Consider the following 22084-nt stretch of genomic DNA (forward strand, 5'->3'; position numbering starts at 1 on the left):
TGAGCATCAATTTAAATAATAATAATAATAATCTGGTGTGAAGTTACTGCCAAATGATGCCATCTTATCATGATCATAAGTGAGGACCAAAATGTTACTGTATGTTCCTGCATTTTGTTGGATGGGTTAAACACTGATTGACCAATTAGACCAATAAAAAGTCAGTACAGGGGCTTAAACACACAAGTTCTAAATCACTGTCTGGTCCAGGGACCTCCAGGGGTCCAAATGGCAAATGGACCCAAATGGACCCTACATTTGTACACACTCAGGGTTAAATAATCACTGAGGATTTTACAGTGTAGATTGTAAGTTGTTGAGACAAAGATTTAAAAAAAAGAAAAGAAAAAGGTTACATTTGTACACTTTCAGATTTACAGACCCGCAAGGGTCCATTTGGACCCCCGGTGTGCCCCAGGCCAGACGTTGAGAAACAGTGGTTTAAATCAGTGGTTTAACTCAAACCTTTTCATTTCAAAGACCCACCATTTTACTATGCATTAGGCCACAGACCCTCAAAACTCTGACCCCTGGGGGTCTCCGAACCCCACTTTGAGAACCACTGGTTTAAGTAATGACACACAAGGACACAGAAAACAACACAAGGATGACATGCGAGGACAGGCGGAGAAACACAGGAAGCCAGCGGGCTGCGGGAACGCCGCTCGACAATGACATCACATCCTCGCTTCCTTTGGCTTTTCTTTTGTCTTCTTTGATGGGTTTTACTCAGAGAAGTGAAGTCCTGCAAATGGCCGAGATTAGGACCCCCATAGGAGAGTAGAACCCCCAGAGGACGAGAGAGGGAAAAGGGAGAGAGAGAAAAGTGCTCATGGGTCGTACAATACAAGGCTTTGTCTCCTATATGAAGCCAACAATTCAGCCACATCCCATCAGCTACTGCTCTCTCTGTTTTTTGTTTGTTTTTTTACAAGACAACGAACACAGGGGGGAAATACTCAAGTACACGTGTAGTGTGTTCAGTGGTGGAAAGTAACTAAGTACATTTACTTAAGTACTGTACTTAAGTAAAATTTTGAGGTATTTGTACTTTACTTGAGTATTTCCAATTTCCAATACTTTTACTTCTACTCCACTACATCTCAGAGGCAAATATTGTACTTTTACTCCACTACAATTATTTGAAAACTTTAGTTACTAGTTACTTTTCAGATATAAACTATGATATAATGAAACATACATTAACCACTTTAAACCTATCTTATACATAGGCTATTTGAAAATAGCAGATCTACAAGCTCACAACGCGTCGCATCGCGACGCGTTGTGAGCTTGTAGATCGGCTATTTTCAAATATTTAGTACTTTTACTTTTGGTACTTTAAGTACATTTTGATGCCAAAAGTTTGTACTTTTACTCAAGTAAATTTAAAATTTTGGACTTTTACTTGTAACAGAGTATTTTTATATTGCAGTATTGGTACTTTTACTTAAGTAAAGAATTTGAGTACTTTTTCCACCACTGAGTGTGTTCTGTGTAGTGCTGTTGTATCCTACTGACTCACCCGCCAGTGAGGGGCCCCCACTGGGAGGACTATAGAGCCTTAGTCCTACTCCTCCCGCTCAACACTCCCCGCTGACAGGCGGCGGCCCAACCCGTAGGAGGTCTGCATTGAAAATGATCATCCTCCCGCCCGGCTTCCCTCCGCTGAACACATGCTAATTTTGTTTGTGTAGATTCGAACCCCCAGACTCTGCGGTGGTGGGCTGGTACTTCACTACTGCGCCACCCGAGCGCCGCCAGAGCGTTAATTTAACTGAGGAACTCAGAGAGTATAAGAATGAAGCCTTCAATGGTACTGTTTTCAGTGTTAACAACTTAAAGGGATAGTTCACCCCCAAAATGACTTATTTTCTATTGATTAGTCACCCCATGGAGACTTGAATTCATGGATATTTTTTTGTTTTTGTCGCATTCCTAAGCCAATAATTTGATGACCGGCAGCGGTTCCGGTAGGAGACACAAAGAGTCTCCTTTGTGTCTCCTACCGGAACCGCTGCCTACCGGTTCGCTGGTCATCAAATTATTGGCTTAGGAATGCGACAAAAACTAAAATACATCCATGAATTCAAGTCTCCATGGGGTGATAAATCGATAGAAAAAATATATTTTTTTGGGGTGAACTATCCCTTTAAGCCCTATTTTATATACTTTGTAGTACGATGGTGTCACACGAAAATAGCGAAAATACACTTTCTACAAGCTTGTGTATAGTGTGATTGAATGAAAATGCTGCTGCTTTACATATAAAGTGGTCTACAGTAGCTGTTACTGTTAGTCTGTCACCTTGCTTATTCAACATTACAGTATGTGCATGCACATACTGTAATGTTTGTGTGTGCTTGCATTAGTGTGGAAGATGGAGGGAGATTAATAAATGAACACAGAAAACTATTTTTGGGTGAATTAATCACACCAAAATAAATGCTATTGGTGTATAAGGACCTTAAGTAATATTTCTTTACTTTTTCTGTGGTACACTGCATTCGTCCTCGGCTGCGTTTTTCTTTCCTCTAATTATGAGGGAAAAATATGTTATTGTTATGTTTAATTTAACCCTCCGGATTTCCATAATTCTTCCTTTATAGCAGAAATTTAAACAATGGAAATGATCTGATCATTAAAATCAGACTCAGGAGACCAAAAAAGCAGGCTTGTTGTTATTGGCGGCCATAGGTTGCATGTCTGCACTAAGTGACTAAGAGCAGTGGAATGCTTTGAAACGGAGCTAAAATAAGCATATTGACCCTTTACGGCAAGAAGAGTAGCCTGTCTCTTTAAGAGAGGGTTTGGTCTCGGATATGTCTGTGTGTGTGTGTGTGTGTGTGTGTGTGTGTGTGTGTGTGTGTGTGTGTGTGTGTGTGTGTGTGTGTGCGCGACTGAGTCAGCGGAAGGGTTGCGTGACTACTGCAGACGAAGCTTTGACCTCAGAAAAGTGGTTATGAAAACGATCTGAGAGAGAGAGAGAGAGACACACAGAGACAGAGACAGAGAGAGAGCGAGCAGTTAAGCTGAAATAAGAGGAGGGCCTCAGTCTTGACTGAGTACATAAACATGCACACATGCTTGCAGGTATTTAAATACAAAAGCATTAACATATACCCACATATATATATATATATATATATATATATATATATATATATATATATATATATATATATATATATAAAATACAGTACGTACTGCACGCACGTACGCACGCACACACGCACACACACACACACCGAGCACCCCCCTCCATTGTCATTACAGTCATTCCATAATGCTCAACCTTAACCCTCTGCACAACATGCCTAACCTTAACATTTAACCTAGCACTCGTTTTAAACCTAATCTTAAAATAGCCTGTTAGAGTTTTGAATACCAGGTTTTTTTCCCCCAGCCCATCCTTTTTTCCCTGTGAGTACATTTGGTCCTCATAAAGGAATTAAGCACTTGCAGACACATGGAAGCGGTGCATTAGTCGCGTGGTCCACTCCTCACCAGAAGAGTTTGGAAGCAGGTGTAGCCAGAATTTGCGAGAAAAACTAAAACAAGCCCAAAAGAAGCGACTAGGTCACATGATCTCACACACACACACACACACGCACACGCACACGCACACGCACACGCACACACACACGCACACGCACACACACACACACACATGGGGTTCTCCGTGTTTTGGCTTTTTGAAAATAGTCGATCTACAAGCTCACAACGCGTCCCAATGCAACGCATTGTAAGCTTGTAGATCGGCTATTTTCAAAGAAATGTTGAGGGGAAAAAAATAAATATTTGGAATATCTTTGAAACGCAGGGACTGTCCGCGCACAAATACATAATAATGTGGGGGTCCCCTTCACACAGTTTGAGAACCGCTGTCATAAAGGAATGGGACATGGACACACAGACACACAGAAGCGGTGTAATGGGTCGCGTGGTTCCTCACAAGGCTCCTAGTGTGAGCGGCTGGAAGCAGTGTGCTGATCACTATCTGAGAGCCTCTAATAGAGCATGACCACTGAGGCCACTGACTGAACTGAGGCCTCTATTCACACTGCAAACAGGAACTCCAGAGAGCTGATGGCACGCTCTGACCACACTGGCTGGGAGACATAAAATAGGGAGCAGCGAGGCTCAGGGCTAATTTATACTTGGAACGGTCATGTCTCACTCGACAAAGATAACTATAGTGGCGTAACAAAGTATTCAACCCCAAAGTGTAGATACTCCTGCGGGCAAATATTACTCAACTATAAGTGAATGTTGCTCAGTGAAATTTGTACTTGAGTTAAAGTACCGGAGTAGGCTACAAGCTTTAAAATTGCAAAGTACATTTTTTTAATATCAGGGCATTGCTGTATTAAAATTAAGATTTCCGGCAAAAAAATTAATAAAGATTTTTCAGAAAAATTATAGTGAAAATAGCAGATCTACAAGCTCACAACGCATTGCATCGTGACTCGTTGTGAGCTTGTATAGCTACACTTGTATATAATGAAGTAATTGGAATTGCATTGAATTATATCATATAGGCTACAGACAACCCTGCAAACCATACATTTAGCCGTAGAAGATATCATTGACCGTATATGCTAACGTGAGGTTATACTGTAACGCGAGGATTGTTGGCAATGAAACATGTCTGCTGGGAGAGTTCAATTCCCGTTCTCGCTTGACTAAAACGTGGACGGTGGAAGCAATTAGTCAAATGCCTTTTTTTCCTCCCCCCTCCAACAACCAGCGGAAAGTGCAACAAGTCCGAGGCCACCGAGTTCAACTGAGTCTCGGAGATGAAAAGAGTGAGTGCGAGGCCAAGACGGAGGAATGAGACCAGAGAAAGGCAGGGAGACGTACAGTATGCAATGTGCGGTGCGCATTGCGTGTGAACAGTAATGATAGCCCTCAGAGAGAGCACAGCGGAGCATTGTAAGAAGCGCTCTGCTGACTAGAGGATGGAGAGAGGGGGGATGGGGGGTAGAGAAGGAGACCAGGCAGAGGGTCTTAGGAACAGATTCAGGCCAAAAGAAGGAGAAGGGGGAAAAAAACTGTTATTCTTGATTCATATTTACATAGTCCAGTGGTTCTCCAACTTAAAACTTCAAGGACCCCCATAAATCTGAGAGTGTGCAAATGGAACCACTTGTTACATTGAGTTACAGACCGGTAAGGGTCCATTTAGAACCCAATTTTTGCCCAATGACATGATAGACATGATATAATGCCTACGATTGTGTCACTCTGTTCTTTCAAGCAAGCGACAGCATCGTGCGATGGGGTATAAATTAAGCCGTAATCTTGAAGGGACCGTGGCTGCATTCCAAACCATATTGAACATTCTAACCATGACATGGAATGAATGAGTTCATCCACTTGCAATTCTATTATTCATCAATTATTGCTTTGCACATTTCACCATATTGCTGAGGTTGGTGGTCTGCAGAGAACGGCAATACATATTGACATGTTAAACTCTCTCGCTACAATTGGATTTAATCAGCAACATTGCAATATTTCTCACACTACTTGGACGGAAACCCATCAAGATTTTTGTTTCCTGTTTGGCCAGTTAAGCTTGCGAGTCGATTTCCTCTTCCATGTGATGTTGAGGCCGGCTGTGTTAACTGTGTCAACAGAGCCGTATCTAACACTCTGCATAATGACTGACAACCACATTGTACTCAGTAGCTCTAGTGTGAACGAGAGCCAAGTGAAGTAAGGGATCTAATTGGACAGTTATTCAATTAAATTCAGCCTTCAGTGGCACAATGTATATCAGTGGTTCTCAAACTTCACGGACCCCCAGTTTGGTATGCAATTAGGCCATGGACCTAATTAGGTCAGCAACGACCTATGACGGTCCATTTGGTTCCTAACTATCAATCATTTAGCTTGGCGCCCTGGGACCCCCTCAAGGACCCCCGGACCCCACTTTGAGAACCACTGATGATGTAAATGTGTCATACAATATCATACACTGACAATTTAATTTGTAAACAAACAAACAACTAAATAACTTATGATCATAATCTGGTAGAAGCAGCTGAGTTAACCTTGGCTGTGTAACAGTGGTCAAACATTATGTGTTAGAAGTTACAAGTTGATAGTTAATAGGGATGCCGGGTTGAAAGAGGTTAAGTCTGTTTTTTTCTAATTATGTAACCAATGAAAAATAGTAACAAGAGATTGTGAATTATAGGCCTAATTACATTGGGTCCGTTGGAACTCAGGTTGTTTTTTCCATTTCCTGAATGGTTTTGGACATAAGGTTTCTTTCCAACAGTTACGATATGTGGTTTTGTAAATGTTTTTCTTTTTTGCTTTTGCGTTTTTCTTGCCAAGAACCAGTAGCCACTGTTGCCAAGTCCGCTTGTTATAAGCGGCTTTGGCCTTGTTTTTCTGTAAAGTTGCTTGTAAATGTTGGTAGTTGCGGGTTGCGTTTTTTTGGGCTTGTTTCTATTGTGCTGTTGCTTATTTGGGCTTGCCTCCTAATGTTGTTTAAACCAGTGGTTCTCAAACATGTCGAGGACGGGACCCCCATTTGTCGGTGGACCCCCACCTGAAAATATTTTGTGCTGCAGGGACTCCCATACTTGTGTTGTTAAAAAAAGATTTTTCTTTTTTAAATAGCAGATATGCAAGCTCACAACGCGTCAGTTGGCGACACGTTGTGAGCTTGTAGATCTGCTATGTTCACATTTGTTTTCGTACACCTGGTTGCTTGTTTGCTCTCGCAAAATCTGGCAACACTGCCGGCCGGTAGTGTGATATCCATCTGTCTGTGTGTTATTCTATGGGAGAGGACAATGCTATATTATGCCACTGACATCCACTGGGACACATGAGGTTTACTAGAGAGAGAAGAGAGAAGAGGTCACAGAAGGGCAGCTATACAGTATATGGACATAATGGCGGTGACTGGTGACTAAATTGCAGAAATCCATTAACCGCCACGTGACACCAGCTTAAACCTTTCAACCCACTGAACCCAGCACAGCTAGGCCTCTGTCTGATGGCTCTCCAGACATGATTTGGTGGACTGTGGATTTGCGTGTGATGGCTAACAGCACTGTTAATTGACTCTGAACACAGGGAAATTGATTTCTATGGGTTAAGACTAGTTACTTTAAAGGGTTAGTTCAGATTTTTTGAGTATTTTCTGTAGGAAATACTTACCATTAATGTAGTGGTTGCAAAGGTATTAATTGATTCCCGTGGTCAGAGTTATGGTCCGGTTCTGATGAATATGAAGTACTTCCGGTAGATTAGTAGATTTGGTGGGGGCCGCTCATTAAAAATAAATTAATTTAAAAAACTAGCGTCATTTGTATTGTTGACCTATTTCTACCATATAGTGCAGGTTTCGTTCAATTTCGACCCCTCTGTCACATGGTACTATGTTTTGTGTCATATATTTTGTGCGTGAGGCTGCCGCGGCGCAGTGATTCTGGACACAAACATTAGTAGCCTACCATGTGACATGCGTGGAAAGCCAACATCTTAACCATTAGCCTAAAGGGGAATTACCCCCTTGACTGGGGGAGGGCCAAGTCACCAACAGTGTCTGAGACACAGAAATGTGCAAAAACCTCAGCCTGACGGAGATTTAAAAGTATACCTTGAGATTTAAAAGTATGCTACTGGGTTAACTAGTAGTGATTCTCAGGCACAGTACAGTGCAAAAATGGACTAACACACACACACACACACACACACACACACACACACACACACACACACACACACACACACACACACACACACACACACACACACACACACACACACACACACACACACACACACACACACACAGAACACACAGAACACACACACACCCAATGGCAGGGACTCTCCCTTTTTCTCCCAACCACCCCATTAGACTCCACTCCTGTGTCAAAGCAGACCCAGTAATTAAAACATTTAAACCACTTACTACCTGGCGTACCTATTTCGGGCATGTCATTATAGACCATTGTTACCATAAGTTTCAAAAATCTCTGTATGTTTCCAAGATTTCAGGAATTTTCTAATCGTTCAAACTTAAACATAAATAAATACATCAAATACAAGTGTGAAAATAGCGTTGTGAGCTTGTTTTCGCTATGCTGTACGTCATGCAACAAAGCAGTACTGCAGGGCTTGAGTGGTTAATATGGACCCAAAGCAGACAGTGCAGGGGAAAGAAAAAGGCTTCTCTTTGCCCCTTTTTGAGATGTAAAGCATGCAAACTTGGCGAGGATAAATTTGTTGATTGCAGGCTACTGATGTGACCCATTTGGGGTTGAAGCATTCCATTAGGTCTTCGCACGCTATCCCCCCTCCTGCCACTCCCTTTCTCCCTCCTCCTCTCCTTTCACTCCCTCCTTCTCTTCTTCTTTCCTCCTCCCCTCTCTCCTCCCTCCCTCACTCACTATCCCTCCCTCCTTCCTTGACTCACACTCTCAGCTGTTCACCCCCCTTTTAGTCACATGAGGGGGAAAAAAGGAGTGTTTTTAGTGCGCTTGCCATGAGTGTTGTGTCCCTGATCTCAGAGTAGTAGTTGCACTTCTTACTGTAACAACAGCGACAGCGGATTGCCTGATTGCTAAATCTGAAACTGTGTGTGTGTGTGTGTGTGTGTGTGTGTGTGTGTGTGTGTGTGTGTGTGTAGGGGGGGGGGGGGTCATTCTGTCCGTCCGTCTGTAGGTCCGTCCTTCCATCCGTCCATCTACCCGCCCGCCCGTACATCAACAGTAGTGTCACCACTAGGCTCAAAATCAAATGGATAGATTGACATGACCGTTGCTGAGTGCATTCCCCGCACCCCCCCCGCAAATGATCTCAATCGCTCTGGATTAAGAGCGTCTGCTATATGCCTAAACGGTAAACAGGGGGAGGGGGGGGTGTCATTCTGTCCGTCTGTCTGTAGGTCCGTCCTTCCATCCGTCCATCTGCCGTACATCAACAGTAGTGTCACCACTATAGGCTCAAAATCGAATGGACAGATTGAAATGAACTTTGCTGAGCATGAACTTTGCCCCCCCCCCCCCGAACTTTGTCCCCAAATTGTCTCAGTCGCTCTGGATTAAGAGCGTCTGCTATATGCCTAAACTGTAAAGGGGGGGGTGATTCTGTCCGCCTGTATGTACATCAACAGTAGTGTTACCACTAGGCTCAAAATCGAATGGACAGATTGACATGACCTTTGCTGAGTGCATTCATGCACCCCCCGCAAATTATCTCAATCGCTATATGGATTAAGAGCGTCTGCTATATGCCTAAACTGTAAACAGTTTACTGTAAACAGTAAATTGTCTGAAACCCCCCCCCATGCCCCCCTGTGTACACACTACTACTGTCTACTAACCTCCCTGCTACACACTGGGAACTCTGATCATGTAGCCTATAGTGGTAAGTCGCTCTGGAGAAAAGCATCTATGAGGGATGCAATATGCCACCCTCACACAAACACGTGCACATGTGTGTGTGCGCACACACACACACACACACACACAGCTGACACACAACACCCCCAGCAGTGTCTGTTGTCCTACAAGTTAATGTCCGTCATGCATAAAACATGATCTACATCACAGCTATCACTTGATCTGTGGACACCTCGCACCTATTTAATTACACTTATTTGGGTCTCTGTGTGTGCGTGTGCGCGTGTTGTTTCGTATTATGCTATTCTCATATTGCATAACAGATTCACAGATAACATTAAGCATAGACGTAGAGCACAAATAGAATGTCAGCATGAAAGTGTAAGGTTAAGGTTAAGGTTAAGGTTAAGGTAAGGCTTCCCTGGGATACTAGTGTCAAAGGAGCTTTTTCATCCTGTGCCACATTTTCAATCCGTTAAGTCATAAGACACAAAGTATGTCCGTTGGCCTTTAATCTACAGTTGCGTGCAAAAGCGTGCATTTAGCTATATGGATTCCGCCTGAAGGACCATCTGCCCATTATTATTTGTCTCAACGGGCTTAAACATCACCATAATGGTTTTAACAGACCACTCCCTGGCTAGCGGGTGGCTGTGTGAACGAGTACAAAAGAAATTGTTTCCAAATCAACAATCAAAATGTGTGTGTGTGCATGCTTGCGTGTACCAGCTTTCTTGCAAGAATGCTAGGCTAACATTGTTGGCCCCCATAGTTCATGCCCTGGGGCTCGACACAGTGGCAACGCAGCAGACCGCCTGTATAAGGAAGGAAGATAAAAGACAGTAGGGGTTTAGTTTGGTCAAAGAAGCAATGAGGACAATTAAGGGGCTTCCCGAACCCTCAAACATGAATCATCTGCAAGATATTCCCTATCCTCCGGGGTTGTTGGGATATTTGGTTGACTCGTTGAATGGCATACTGACAGTCTGCCTTCAGTTGCCGGTTCGATTTGCTCTGGGGGAATGAGGGACAAATCCATGCCTTTGCTTTTGACATCTTTTTTGAATGGCCGGTGGGGATATGTTTTATCCCTGCTTCTGGTCAGACATGAATTTTCTTTTGGGAATTATAGACGGTCTGATATGTTTGATATTTATGTTTGATAATATCACAATTTAACTACTTTGGGCAAATTTGTCAAAAAATTTAATATTAGTTTTTCATTTTCAGATCTACAACGCATTGTGAGCTTGTAGTTTAGCTTTTTCATTTGTACTATGTGTCATATGATGGATATAAGGCTAAAAGGGATAGTTCACCCCCAAAATTACTTATTTTCTATTAATTACACACCCCATGAAGCCTTGAATTGATGGATTTTTTCCCCCCGCATTCCTAAGCCAATAATTTGATGACTGGCGGAGTCTCCAGTAGGAGACTCAATGAAGACTCCGCCGGTCACCAAATTATTGGCTCTTAGGGATGCGACAAATACAGAAAAATCGGCATGAATTCAAGGCTCCGTGGGGTGAGTAATCGGGTTGGGGAAAGAAATCTTTTTGGGGGGGGTGTGAACTATCCCTTTAAAGGGGAAATCCACCCATTTTCAATATTTAACTATGTCATTAATATAGCATAAAGGAGTTGTGTGGAAATAAGAAAAAATTTAAAAAAAAATTAACATTGCAAAAAAATTTAACATTGCAAAAAAATTAACATTGCAAATTACACCATGATGAGTCATCACAGTGTAATTTGCAATGTTAATTTTTTTGCAATGTTAAATTTTTTTGCAATGTTATTTTTTTTTTTAATTTTTTCTTATTTCCACACAACTCCTTTATGCTATATTAATGACATAGTTAAATATTGAAAATGGGTGGATTTCCCCTTTAAGTGGCTTAGAAAATTCTACCTGCTCTGTTTTTTATTTCGCTTTTTTTATATTTAAATTTGATATAAATCACACAGTATTGTCATCCTTAATGACAATAGTGTGCAGCCAAAATGCAGCCGCACTGTTGCAGGCCACAAAATGCAGGCCTTGCTCAACCCACTGTCGTGCAAGGCCTCTTGGCATGGCAGGGGTTAATGCTTGGCTTGACAGATTTAGCAGGGTGAAGTGTCATCTTGCCCACAAACACATTGATGTCAAACACGCAGCAGCAGCGAGTCATTCAAATGCCCATTAATGCCAGAACGCAGCCCTGTGTAACTGGTAAAGCAGCTCACCTTTTCCATTTCTGACTGTCTCCTTCTTCAGAAGGATGTGAAGAATGTATTCTCAGTGAAAGCTTTTTTTATGAGCAACTTTTTATTAAAGGAACATATTTTATACTGGGACAAGCAAAAGAGGGCGAAGATGTAAAATACTAGCCACACAGTGTTTGAAAGACGCCATACATGTGGAAAAGCGCAGAATACGGTAGATCATTAGATATAAAGTAGTTACAGAAATTCTCAAATCATATCGATAGTAGTCATCTATGCCATGAACGTTTTACGATTCATTCGCTGCACTCCTCTCAATTGCTCATCTCATCTGCTTCCACTCAACAACAGCTATAGACACAGTCCACCATGGAGCCTTATGTTTCATTTTAAATGCCAAATCCCTTGCACATCGCTGTCATCTTTATCACAGGCCATGTCTGACTTCATCATCCCATCGCAGATGGCTTCATTGGCACATTTTTACATTATGTATAAAGCCATTATTGGGCAACTCCCTGGCTGTATAAATTGCCCTTTTAATTGGGAGTAAATTCATATAAGCTCGACTCCCAGAACCTGACACTGGTTACCGTCCTTCATCCGTCCATTTTGGAGGATTATAGTTTTCATGCTCCATGGTCCTGGAATCAGCTCCAGAAAGACAATAAACTGGAGCACTTCATCCCTTTTGGGTGATTTTAAAAGTTTACTTCAGACGACAAAAAACCAAGCTCTGCAGCTGTTTTACTTGAGTTTGTATCCATGTGTAATTTGTGTTTTTGCTCACAACCACTTAAACCCCACCTTTTTTCCCTCTACACCAAATCTCAGAGGGATCTGCTATTTTTGCCGAATGTCCGCCTGTCGTGAAATGCCCAGAATAGGGTTGCTAGGGCTCTTGTGGTTAATAGGACGGTAACATTGGACTTTTCAAAAAGGAAAAATTCTCGTCATGTGAGTCTGTGCATGTATGTTTGTTTGGGCGTAATGTGCATAATAGACAGGGAAAAAAATCCAGAGTGTTAATTTAACTCTGAGAGGGTGGGGTTATACTGCTTGGGAAAGCACACAGCACACCTGTTGAATCATTTTTGGCTCAGGACGGCGTCCTAGCTTACTGTAAATATGTGTCGTTTTTTTTTTTATCCCGAGCTCAGCACTCTGGCCAGCACTGTGGGCTGTGGCTGGTGTTTGGCCCACTGGAGCCCTGGAGAACAGACCAGAACAGTTTGTCAGTAAATCCTCTGTTTTCATTTGGTTTCAACAAGAAAAGTGCTTCCCTGGATAACTGTCTCATCTCACGCAATTTCCCCTTGCAGTCACCACTCGACTGTGTGTGTGGGTGTGTGTGTGTGCGTGTGGCCGTGTGGCCATGTGCGTGTGTGTGCGTGTGCGTGTGTGTGCGTGTGCATGTGTGCATGTGTGCGTGTGTTTGTGCGTGCGTGCGTGCGTGCGTGCGTGCGTGCGTGCGTGCGTGCGTGCGTGCGTGCGTGCGTGCGTGCGTGCGTGCGTGCGTGCGTGCGTGCGTGCGTGCGTGCGTGCGTGCGTGCGTGCGTGCGTGCGTGCGTGCGTGCGTGCGTGCAATTCAATGCATAGAGCTTGGGGCTACACTTTACAGTTACAGACATCCTGCTGCTTTTCCTAACTGTTTGTATTAATAGTCAACCTTTTAGGCCTTTTGTTGTCAGGACATTTATTATGGGTTATTTGAGAACCATTTAGAGAGGCTGGTATATTTGTCAACATTGTCACTCATTATTATTCTGGCCACAGGAATAATGGCAATTAGTTTTCAAAACCTACTTTTGGATAAAAGAATAACATTTTCACACAATGCAAGAAAAACGGTATGTTATCCTGACCACAGGAAAGAAATGAAAAGTGGCAATACCATACTTTTTTTCTTCTGTACATGACAATTTGCTTCTGTCTATGTCTTGTCTGTTCAGTCAAGCCACATACAGTAGCACTGCTCATGCTACACAGAAGCTGCTGTACAAGCCAGTTTTGCCCGAGGCATACAGTACATTGAGCGGTATGTCTGTCTGCCAACCAAAACAGAGACGTGTAAACATTTATATCTGCATTCTACTGTATTTGATCGTATTTGTTTCATTATCATCACTTTCCACTTTACTTTAGTCGGCTACTTACAAAATGTGGTCTTCCTAGGTTTTGTTTGTTTATTTTTCCACACTCCAAGAGTGAGAGATTTGAGAGATTTCAGTGTGTCATCATGTTAACACATTCTCTGATGCACATCTTTATCAAACATTATACTATAAACATGTCTAGTCAGTGTACATTACAGGGAATGGTTACACTACATTATTGAGTAATGCTCAACTAAGATTATCCCATGTTAGGGTATGCCTTGCAGTATATCACATGTACTACTGTATATGATAGCATAATACATTACTATTCATGTCTTAATGATTTAAGTAGAGGGCTCAATATTAATGGTTCCCAATGCAAAAATAGCTTTTCATTGTAGTTTCCCATAATGTTCACATAACACATTAAACATCCAGTGCAGTTAAGAGCACATTTTCCCAGATAAATCACATAAATGATCAAATATGAGTAAACTGGCTTTATTGAGATGTAACTCCAGTCCTGGATGTCAACACAATAACTTTGAACCTAATTTGAATGTAAGTTCTGATTGATGAGCCAAATGCATGATTAATGAATCTTCTGAATGTTCTGTCCCTCTCTAGTTGCAGCTCCATTTGCACTGTTGCAGCTCTGATATCAGAGCTAAAATACACCGTGTTCATTTCATCACAGGGCCTCAGGGTGAAATTAACAGGGTTAAATTAACACTCTGGATTTTTCAGTGTGACATTAACGTATAAAGTTTAATTTATACTTCATCATCGCACGCCAGCGTCACTTGCCAAAAAGGACAGATTTTCGTCAAGCGGCGCGCCATACTGCATCTTTTTTTAGAATATATCAACAAGTTAAAATCACAGCCTTAATTCTATTAATTTTAGAACATAATACCAACAGATTACAAACTTAAATATTGAACTTGGAGAATTAGATTCAGGATGACTGAACGTTTCAACCATACAGTAAAGGATTTATATTGATCCTATGCCGTCAAACAATGAATTAATGAATGAATTTTATTTGTATAGCGCTTTTCCAAACATAGTTACAAAGTGCTTTACATACATGTTAAAAACAGCAAACATCAGCAAGAGAAACATAGAAATAAGAAAAATTAAAACATAAAAAACAGCATATGTAGTCAGCCCATAAAACAAAAATGACAGAACTAAAGGAACTAAAGCAAATACATTTGTCAAATTATCTTCATGAAGTCATGAAAATGGCCACTCTTTTTGGTGCCTTTGTTGTCTTCGAATGTCATCCTTTCATTTGTTCCAAAGTAGAAAAAAACAACAACAACCACCAGAGAGGAAAGAAGAAAGAGAGAGCTCTGGACATCTTATCCTGTGTGTAATGAAATATTAGCTTCCATTACACTGCGGGCTTAACCTTTTGCGGAGCACCATTGAGCGTTCGCCAGCAGTCATCAATATTTAACAGCTGTTGCTATTATGAAATTCTTTATGGGCTAATGTGGCTTGCCGGCTTGCACGCAATGCCTTGGCAGGCTGCCAGGGCCCTGTCAGGGGGAGGAGGGGGGGAGATTGACAGAGGGTTAGCTCGCGTGACAAGCTGCGCCTGGCCAGCCTGTGCTGTTCTCTCACACACCGCCCTCTCTCTCTCGCTCTCTCTCTCTCTCTCTCTCTCTCTCTCTCTCTCTCTCTCTCTCTCAGTGTTTGTTTTTCTCGCTCTCTGCTTCTCTCCTTCTTCCTTATGTTACGTTCCTCTGTTCCTTTTTTTCTCCTCATTTCACCCCTGTCTTATGGATGTGTGTGTGTGCGTGTGTATATTCTGCTGTGGATTTCCTGTGCCTAGAGAGAGAGAGAGAGAGAGAGAGAGAGAGAGAGAGAGAGAGAGAGAGAGAGAGAGAGAGAGAGAGAGAGAGAGAGAGAGAGAGAGAGAGAGAGAGAGAGGGGGATGAGGAGGGAGGAATGGGGGTGGGTGGGGGGGAAAGGTCTGGGAATAGGCAAAGGAGGTGGCTGTAAGCCAATCCCATCTCAACACACACACACACACATGCACACGCACACACACGCACACACACACACACACACACACACACACACACACACACACACACACACACACACACACACACACACACACACACACACACAGTTTAATGTACTCACGCAAGCCCTGTGGGAGGGGAGGGAAGCTCTGTGAAGCTCTGCACTGCAGCGCTTCACAACACAACCATGCTTATAGTGACAGCATTGTTCTGGACACAGATAAGATAAGATAAGATAAGATAAGATAAGATTAGATAAGATACAATTCAATATTACAGCATCCAGAAATCATTGCTATCGGGTGGAAACCGTCTATGTCCAAAACCGTTTCCTTTTTATTATTGTTTTAAAAACAAAAAAAAGAGTGAAAATAGCAGATGTACTGTACAAGATCACATCGTGTCACCTCGCTACGCACTGTGAGCTTGTAGATCTGCTCATTTCACTACTTTTGTGTGACACTCTTGTGATGAAGTAGAAGAGCATTCATTTACGGAAAAAAACGCAACATTTGAAACATGGAGATACAAGGTTATTGCCCGACAGTGATGAAATATGATATTGATGCATGAAGGTAAATACATTTTTTTACGGTCAGTCTAAGATGAGAGCCATGCAGTATTTGTCTGTAAGTCCCCCTGTGTATGTCCCTCTACAATCAACGATTCTCAGCCTGTGGGCCGGGGCCCACTGGTGGGCCATGAGGATACTGCAAGTAGGCCCCCAAATAATTGGCAAAGCACTATGATTGTATTGATTATATAACAACACATTAAAACAAAGAAAGTCACGATATTAGGCCAGATAGCCTATTACTTTATTTTATTTTATTGATTGAATACCTGCAATCAATGCTAAAAGGATAACACAAAAAGCTCTGAGGGCTTGTTTCCATTGTGGTCCTATATGTATTAAATTCATAATCAGCCTCAGGACATACACGACATAGAATACACTAACAAATCATCGTCAATACCAGGAGCAATAAAAGGTATATTTACAGAAAACAGCAATGTGGGAGGGGGGGGGGGCACCCTCAACTTGCTGACGGTACTCTATGGTGGCAAGCTAGAAGTCGTGTTGCAGTTTGTGGACAGGTATACTGTAGGTGCTCTTTTAGGGTGGTTTTGAACAGTGGTGTAAAGTAACTAAGTACATGTACTCAAGTACTGTATTTAAGTACAATTTTGAGGTACTTTTACTTTACTGGAGTATTTCCAATTTTCAGTACTTTTACTTCTACTCCACTACATCTCAGATGCAAATATTGTACTTTTACTCTACTACAATAATTAGAAAACTTTAGTTACTAGTTACTCTGTAGATTGATACATTTCGGCCATTTGAAAATAGCCGATCTACAAGCTCACAATGCGTCGCGATGCGACGCATTGTGAGCTTGTAGATCTGCTATTTTCAAATCGCCGACATTTTGAAAACTTTGAAATGGGACATACTGTATAATAATGAGTACTTTTGCTTTTGTACTTTTTGATACCAATACTTTTGTACTTTTACATTACAAGTACATTTTGAATTCCGGACTTTTACTTGTAACAGAGTATTTCTATATTGCAGTATTGATACTTTTACTTCACTGCCACAATTATTGCTGGCCGCGTTTGCCCACTTCCAGAGATTTTTCATCGAAAAAAAAAAGTACTCAGGAGCCGAGATACAGACTTTTTAAGTTTTAAGTTAACAAGGAAGTGGATGGGAGTCTAGATCTTCGAAAAATCATATCTCCTTGGTCTTTGGGTCAAATTTGGGGGAAAACAATTGAAAAAATTAAAATTACGTTTTTTACGTCAGTGGCAGGATTGGTAAACGGGACAAATTACGTTTTTTACGTCAGTGGCAGTGAATGAGTTAAGTAAAAAAAAAAATATTACTTTTTCCACCACTGGTTTTGAATAAGGGTAAGGAGTCGCACAGTTTGATGGCTGGTGGTACGGCCACCAAAGCGTTCCACGTTTTGGTGGCAGAATAGTGGAATGCATTCATCCCCATGTTTGTGACAAGTTTGGGGGGTACGAGATCAGTGGAGCTCTCTCTCTCTCTGGTGTTGTGCCCATGGACGTCTCTCACTGTAGTGAAGTAGTTTGACAGATAATTTGGGCACTGATCCCCTGAGTGCCTTGAAGACGAGGCCCATTCATTACAAGTTGCTGTCCTCTACCCTGAGCCATCCCACCCTGTAGCAAAGTGAGCTGGGGTTAGGTGAGTCCTGGGAGGTCTAGTAGTAGTCTAATTAGTTTGTTTTGAGAGGTCTGTAGTTTTTATTTCAGTGATATTGAGGTGCTAGTGTACCACCCAAACCCTAGGGTCCATAACCCTAGGGTCCATAACACAAGGGGGGGGGGGGGGGGGGGAATGCCTTCTTCGACTCGCAGCTGGCCGGACTCTCAATATCGATTTCTCAATTTAAACATCCAGTGCAGTTAAAATTGCTTTGTTTCCAAGAGTCCAGGGTAGAAGATGAATAATATAAATAATTTAAAAAAAATGAGTAAACTGTGTTAATTGAGATGTAACTCCAGTCCTGGATGTCTCAACACAAACAATTTGACCCTAATATGAATGTAAATTGTGATTGATGAGCCAAATGCATGATTAATGAATCCTCTATATATTCTATTGTGTCCCTCTCTAGTGTCAGCTCCATTTCCACCGTTGCAGCTCTGATATCAGAGCTAAAATACAGTGTCAATTTTATCACAGAGTCTCAGGGTTAAATTAACACTCTGCATCTTTCCCTGTTTCGCGCGATGTTGTCACTTGACAAAAAGGACCGATTTTTGGCGAACGACACCATCGTGCCACCGAGTATCAATTATGTTTAAGACTATCATGACAATAATATTGTTGGTTTGTGAAAGATAAATTCTGTTTTCAGACGGTCAACCGGTTATCTCGTTAAATAGACAATTACAAGCCTTTTTAGAACAGAAATTATGAACATGAAAAAATAAAACACGGCCGGTTTATGAACCAAAATATTTGCCTTGTAAAACGTTTCGAACGTACAGTGTAGCGTCAGACAATGACAGAACTAAAGCAAATCGTTGTTGTCAGGCAGAAACCTTGTATCTCCATCTTTCAACATATGTTTTTTTTTTGTGTATTAATGCTCTACTTCATCATACAAGAGTGTCACACTAAAGTAGTGAAAATAGCTGATCTACAAGCACACAACGCGTCACAATGCGACACATTGTGACCTTGTAGAATAATTAAAAAGGATATATACAAGGTTTCCACCCGACAGCAACAACATACTGTTCTCTTCATGAAGTCACGAAAATGAACATTTTTGATACCTTTTAGTTTTCTTTTGGTAGGTTCTTCTTTCGCCGTATAGTTAGCCTACTTGATATACAGTCTGTGTCAGGGGTTCTCACACTTTCCCATGCCAGTGATCCCCAAATAGACATGTCCCCCTGGGCTATGCCCCTCCCCCCCATTGCAAAATGACTTATTTAAAAAAGAAAGCCTGTGGTGCGTGCGGTGAACCCCCCTCTTGTTGTGCTGTGCGTGTCAACAGGGTTGTTTTGATATTTCAGTCCTTTTCAGAGTTCTTTTTTTTCTCTCTCCTCCTCTCCAGCAAACCAAGGGAAGCCCTCCAGGAAGCACGTGATTGGCCCAGCGCTTTCGAACCCTGAAGCAAGGAAAGAGAGCCTTCCCCTGGGTCCCCAGGGGACCCCCATCCTTGAGAGCGGCCTCCTCCTGGAGGTAGGAACCCACATTGCTGCTGTTGTCAATATGTACATGCGTGTGTGTGTGTGTGTGTGTGTGTGTGTGTGTGTGTGTGTGTGTGTGTGTGTGTGTGTGTGTGTGTGTGTGTGTGTGTGTGGGTGGGTGGGTGTGTGTGTGTGTGTGGTGTAGCAAATGAGAATGGCAGCCCCTCTTGGCCAAATCATTGTCTTACATCTGTTATCACCGTGTAAATTAGTTTTATTTTATTTCTTTGCCTGGGCATCTAAAATGATATTCAGCCCCCGCCACATAGGGGGTGCTGCAGCCCAGCCAGCCCCATAGTTCCGGCACCACCGCTGGTCCCACCCCTCTCACCTGACTCAAGGCGTTCTGATCGTCAAAAAAAAAAGTAAAAGCCTTTTAAGCCGTGCACCTGGAAAGAGACAAATCATTAAGACTTGAGTCATGCTCACAGTCATTTAAGTAGTACCACCACCCACACACACACACACACACACACACACACACACACACACACACACACACACACACACACACACACACACACACACACACACAAATGCGCACAGTCAATCACTTACTCACAGACCTGTTTGTGTGTGTGTGCATGCCTCATAGGACACACCTGTACAGTGTCCCAGTAAAGTGGAAGTGACATTCTGTGGCAGCACAGGTCACGTGGGGCAGCACAGGTCACGCTATCAATGCGTGCACACACACACACACACGCACACGCACACGCACACGCACACGCACACGCACACGCACACACACTACAATATACTGTAATCAGGCTTCAGAAGTGTGGTCTAGCTTTGGTGTGTTTGGTGTGTTTAGGACGTGCTATACGATGAGAATCAGGTTGAGTCAGAGGCGTTTCTAGGTATAGCGTAAGCGGTTGCGGTTGCTTATGCACCACCTGCAGAAAGAGAGAGAGAGAGAGAGAGAGAGAGAGAGAGAGAGAGAGAGAGAGAGAGAGAGAGAGAGAGAGAGAGAGAGAGAGAGAGAGAGAGAGAGAGAGAGAGAGAGAGAGAGAGAGTATAAGGCGCTGGCAGGTGTGGACGTTGGATGAGTGCAGTCTTGGTCTGTACCAATGAAATGTTCATCGAGTGGCAATTTAGAAAGATAAGGATTAGATATAGAAAGATGAGGAAAGATAAGGTAGAAAGTAGACAAAAGTACAGATGTGGCCATGGAGATAATGCTAATAATAAACCACCTCTTATACCTTCCTTCCCTCTCAGCATTCCTACCGTCTCAGTAAAATCAAATAAACTTCAAAGGGACAACGACTGACCACTCTCCCTCTTTAAAAACACAGCATGGGTTCTCCATCATATAGGGTGCCAGAACGCCACTTGGGAGATTGTTTAGGAACCCAGATTGCACTGTGTTCCAGCTCCACTTGGGCAATGCATGTTGGGTATTAAAATGATAACCCATGTATTGTAACAGCTACCATTTCTTAATTAATGAAATCTCTCTCTCTCTCTCTCTCTCTCTCTCTCTCTCTCTCTCTCTCTCTCTCTCTCTCTCTCTCTCTCTCTCTCTCTCTCTCTCTCTCTCTCTCTCTCTCTCATATCTGCCTATAGTCTCTAACAGGTTTTGCCCTGGTGGTGAGCAGTGATGGGATGGTGTTTTATGCCTCTTCCACAATTGTTGACTATCTTGGATTCAATCAGGTGGGTTTGACAGCTTATCATGTCATCTTTTTAGCTTATCTTTACTCTATCAACAATGCATAACACAACATCCATAGTAAAGAACAAATTCAGTGGCCTTTTTAAAAGTATTGTCAAAATGTACAGCAATAGTTTATTACAGTTCTGTTTATTAGATTTGGGTTTGGGTTCCCACGGTTCTTATAAAATAGACACTACACTCCACATGTTTCAAGTCGGCCTCACGCTGGCACTATAAGAGGCCACTTTACGTTTTGGCCTATAACTTTAGTAGGTCGTACAGTAAAATTTCTTTCCCCCTGGATTCCTTGGATACTGATGCAAGTCCCCCTTATAGACCACGTCCATTTTGCCGAACTAGATTTTCCAAAGGCGACACCATGATTTCTACAAATCTAGGCTACTGCAGATTTTTTCTTTTTTTTTACCAAATTAGGGCAAACAATGACCATCAAACAGGGTTTGGATATTCCATACTGTTTGCCTGTACCAACTCAGAGGCCTCGTTGTTAGAGTGTCCACCCTGAGACTGGGAGGTCACGGTTCAATGCTCAGCAGAGTCATAACACAAGAAAACAAAAATGGAACACAATTCCTCCCTGCTTGACACTCAGCATCAAGTATTGAATTGGGGGTAACTGCAATACTAGCGACATGTCCATAGGTAGGGACTTGAACATCAAGTTGCCTCACGCTAAGCAAACAGGAGATAGGCTCCTGTCCTGACCTATGGGTCACATGGCTTGAGAACAGTTGGGAACCGTTGGTAATAATTTGTGAGAGGGGCATATTTCTCACATTTTGAAGGGCCTCTATAGAGTGCACCTCCAAAAGCGCATTAACTTCTGACCATCTGGCCACTTCTGGCCAAAATGCGTAAAGTTGCACCGTATGTTGTAGAAATGCTATCCCCACCCCCCAGCTTCCTCGCCCAATGACAGCTGCAGTCCACAACTCACAC

The 22084-nt window shown here is 42.4% G+C and overlaps 1 protein-coding gene across 2 annotated transcripts in view; it reads left to right on the forward strand.

Moving 5' to 3' along the window:
* Positions 1-22084, forward strand: part of LOC308077292 (uncharacterized protein) — a 46862-nt gene that overhangs the window by 17063 nt on the left and 7715 nt on the right. For both annotated transcript variants that reach the window (XM_080417916.1, XM_080417917.1), the window contains exons 4-5: positions 19329-19456; positions 21034-21123. In XM_080417916.1, the coding sequence (XP_080274042.1) occupies positions 19329-19456; positions 21034-21123 (218 nt within the window). The remainder of the gene's footprint in view (positions 1-19328; positions 19457-21033; positions 21124-22084) is intronic.

Source organism: Gymnoscopelus braueri, assembly GCF_963280865.1.
Source record: "Gymnoscopelus braueri genome assembly, chromosome: 21".
NCBI lineage: Eukaryota > Metazoa > Chordata > Actinopteri > Myctophiformes > Myctophidae > Gymnoscopelus > Gymnoscopelus braueri.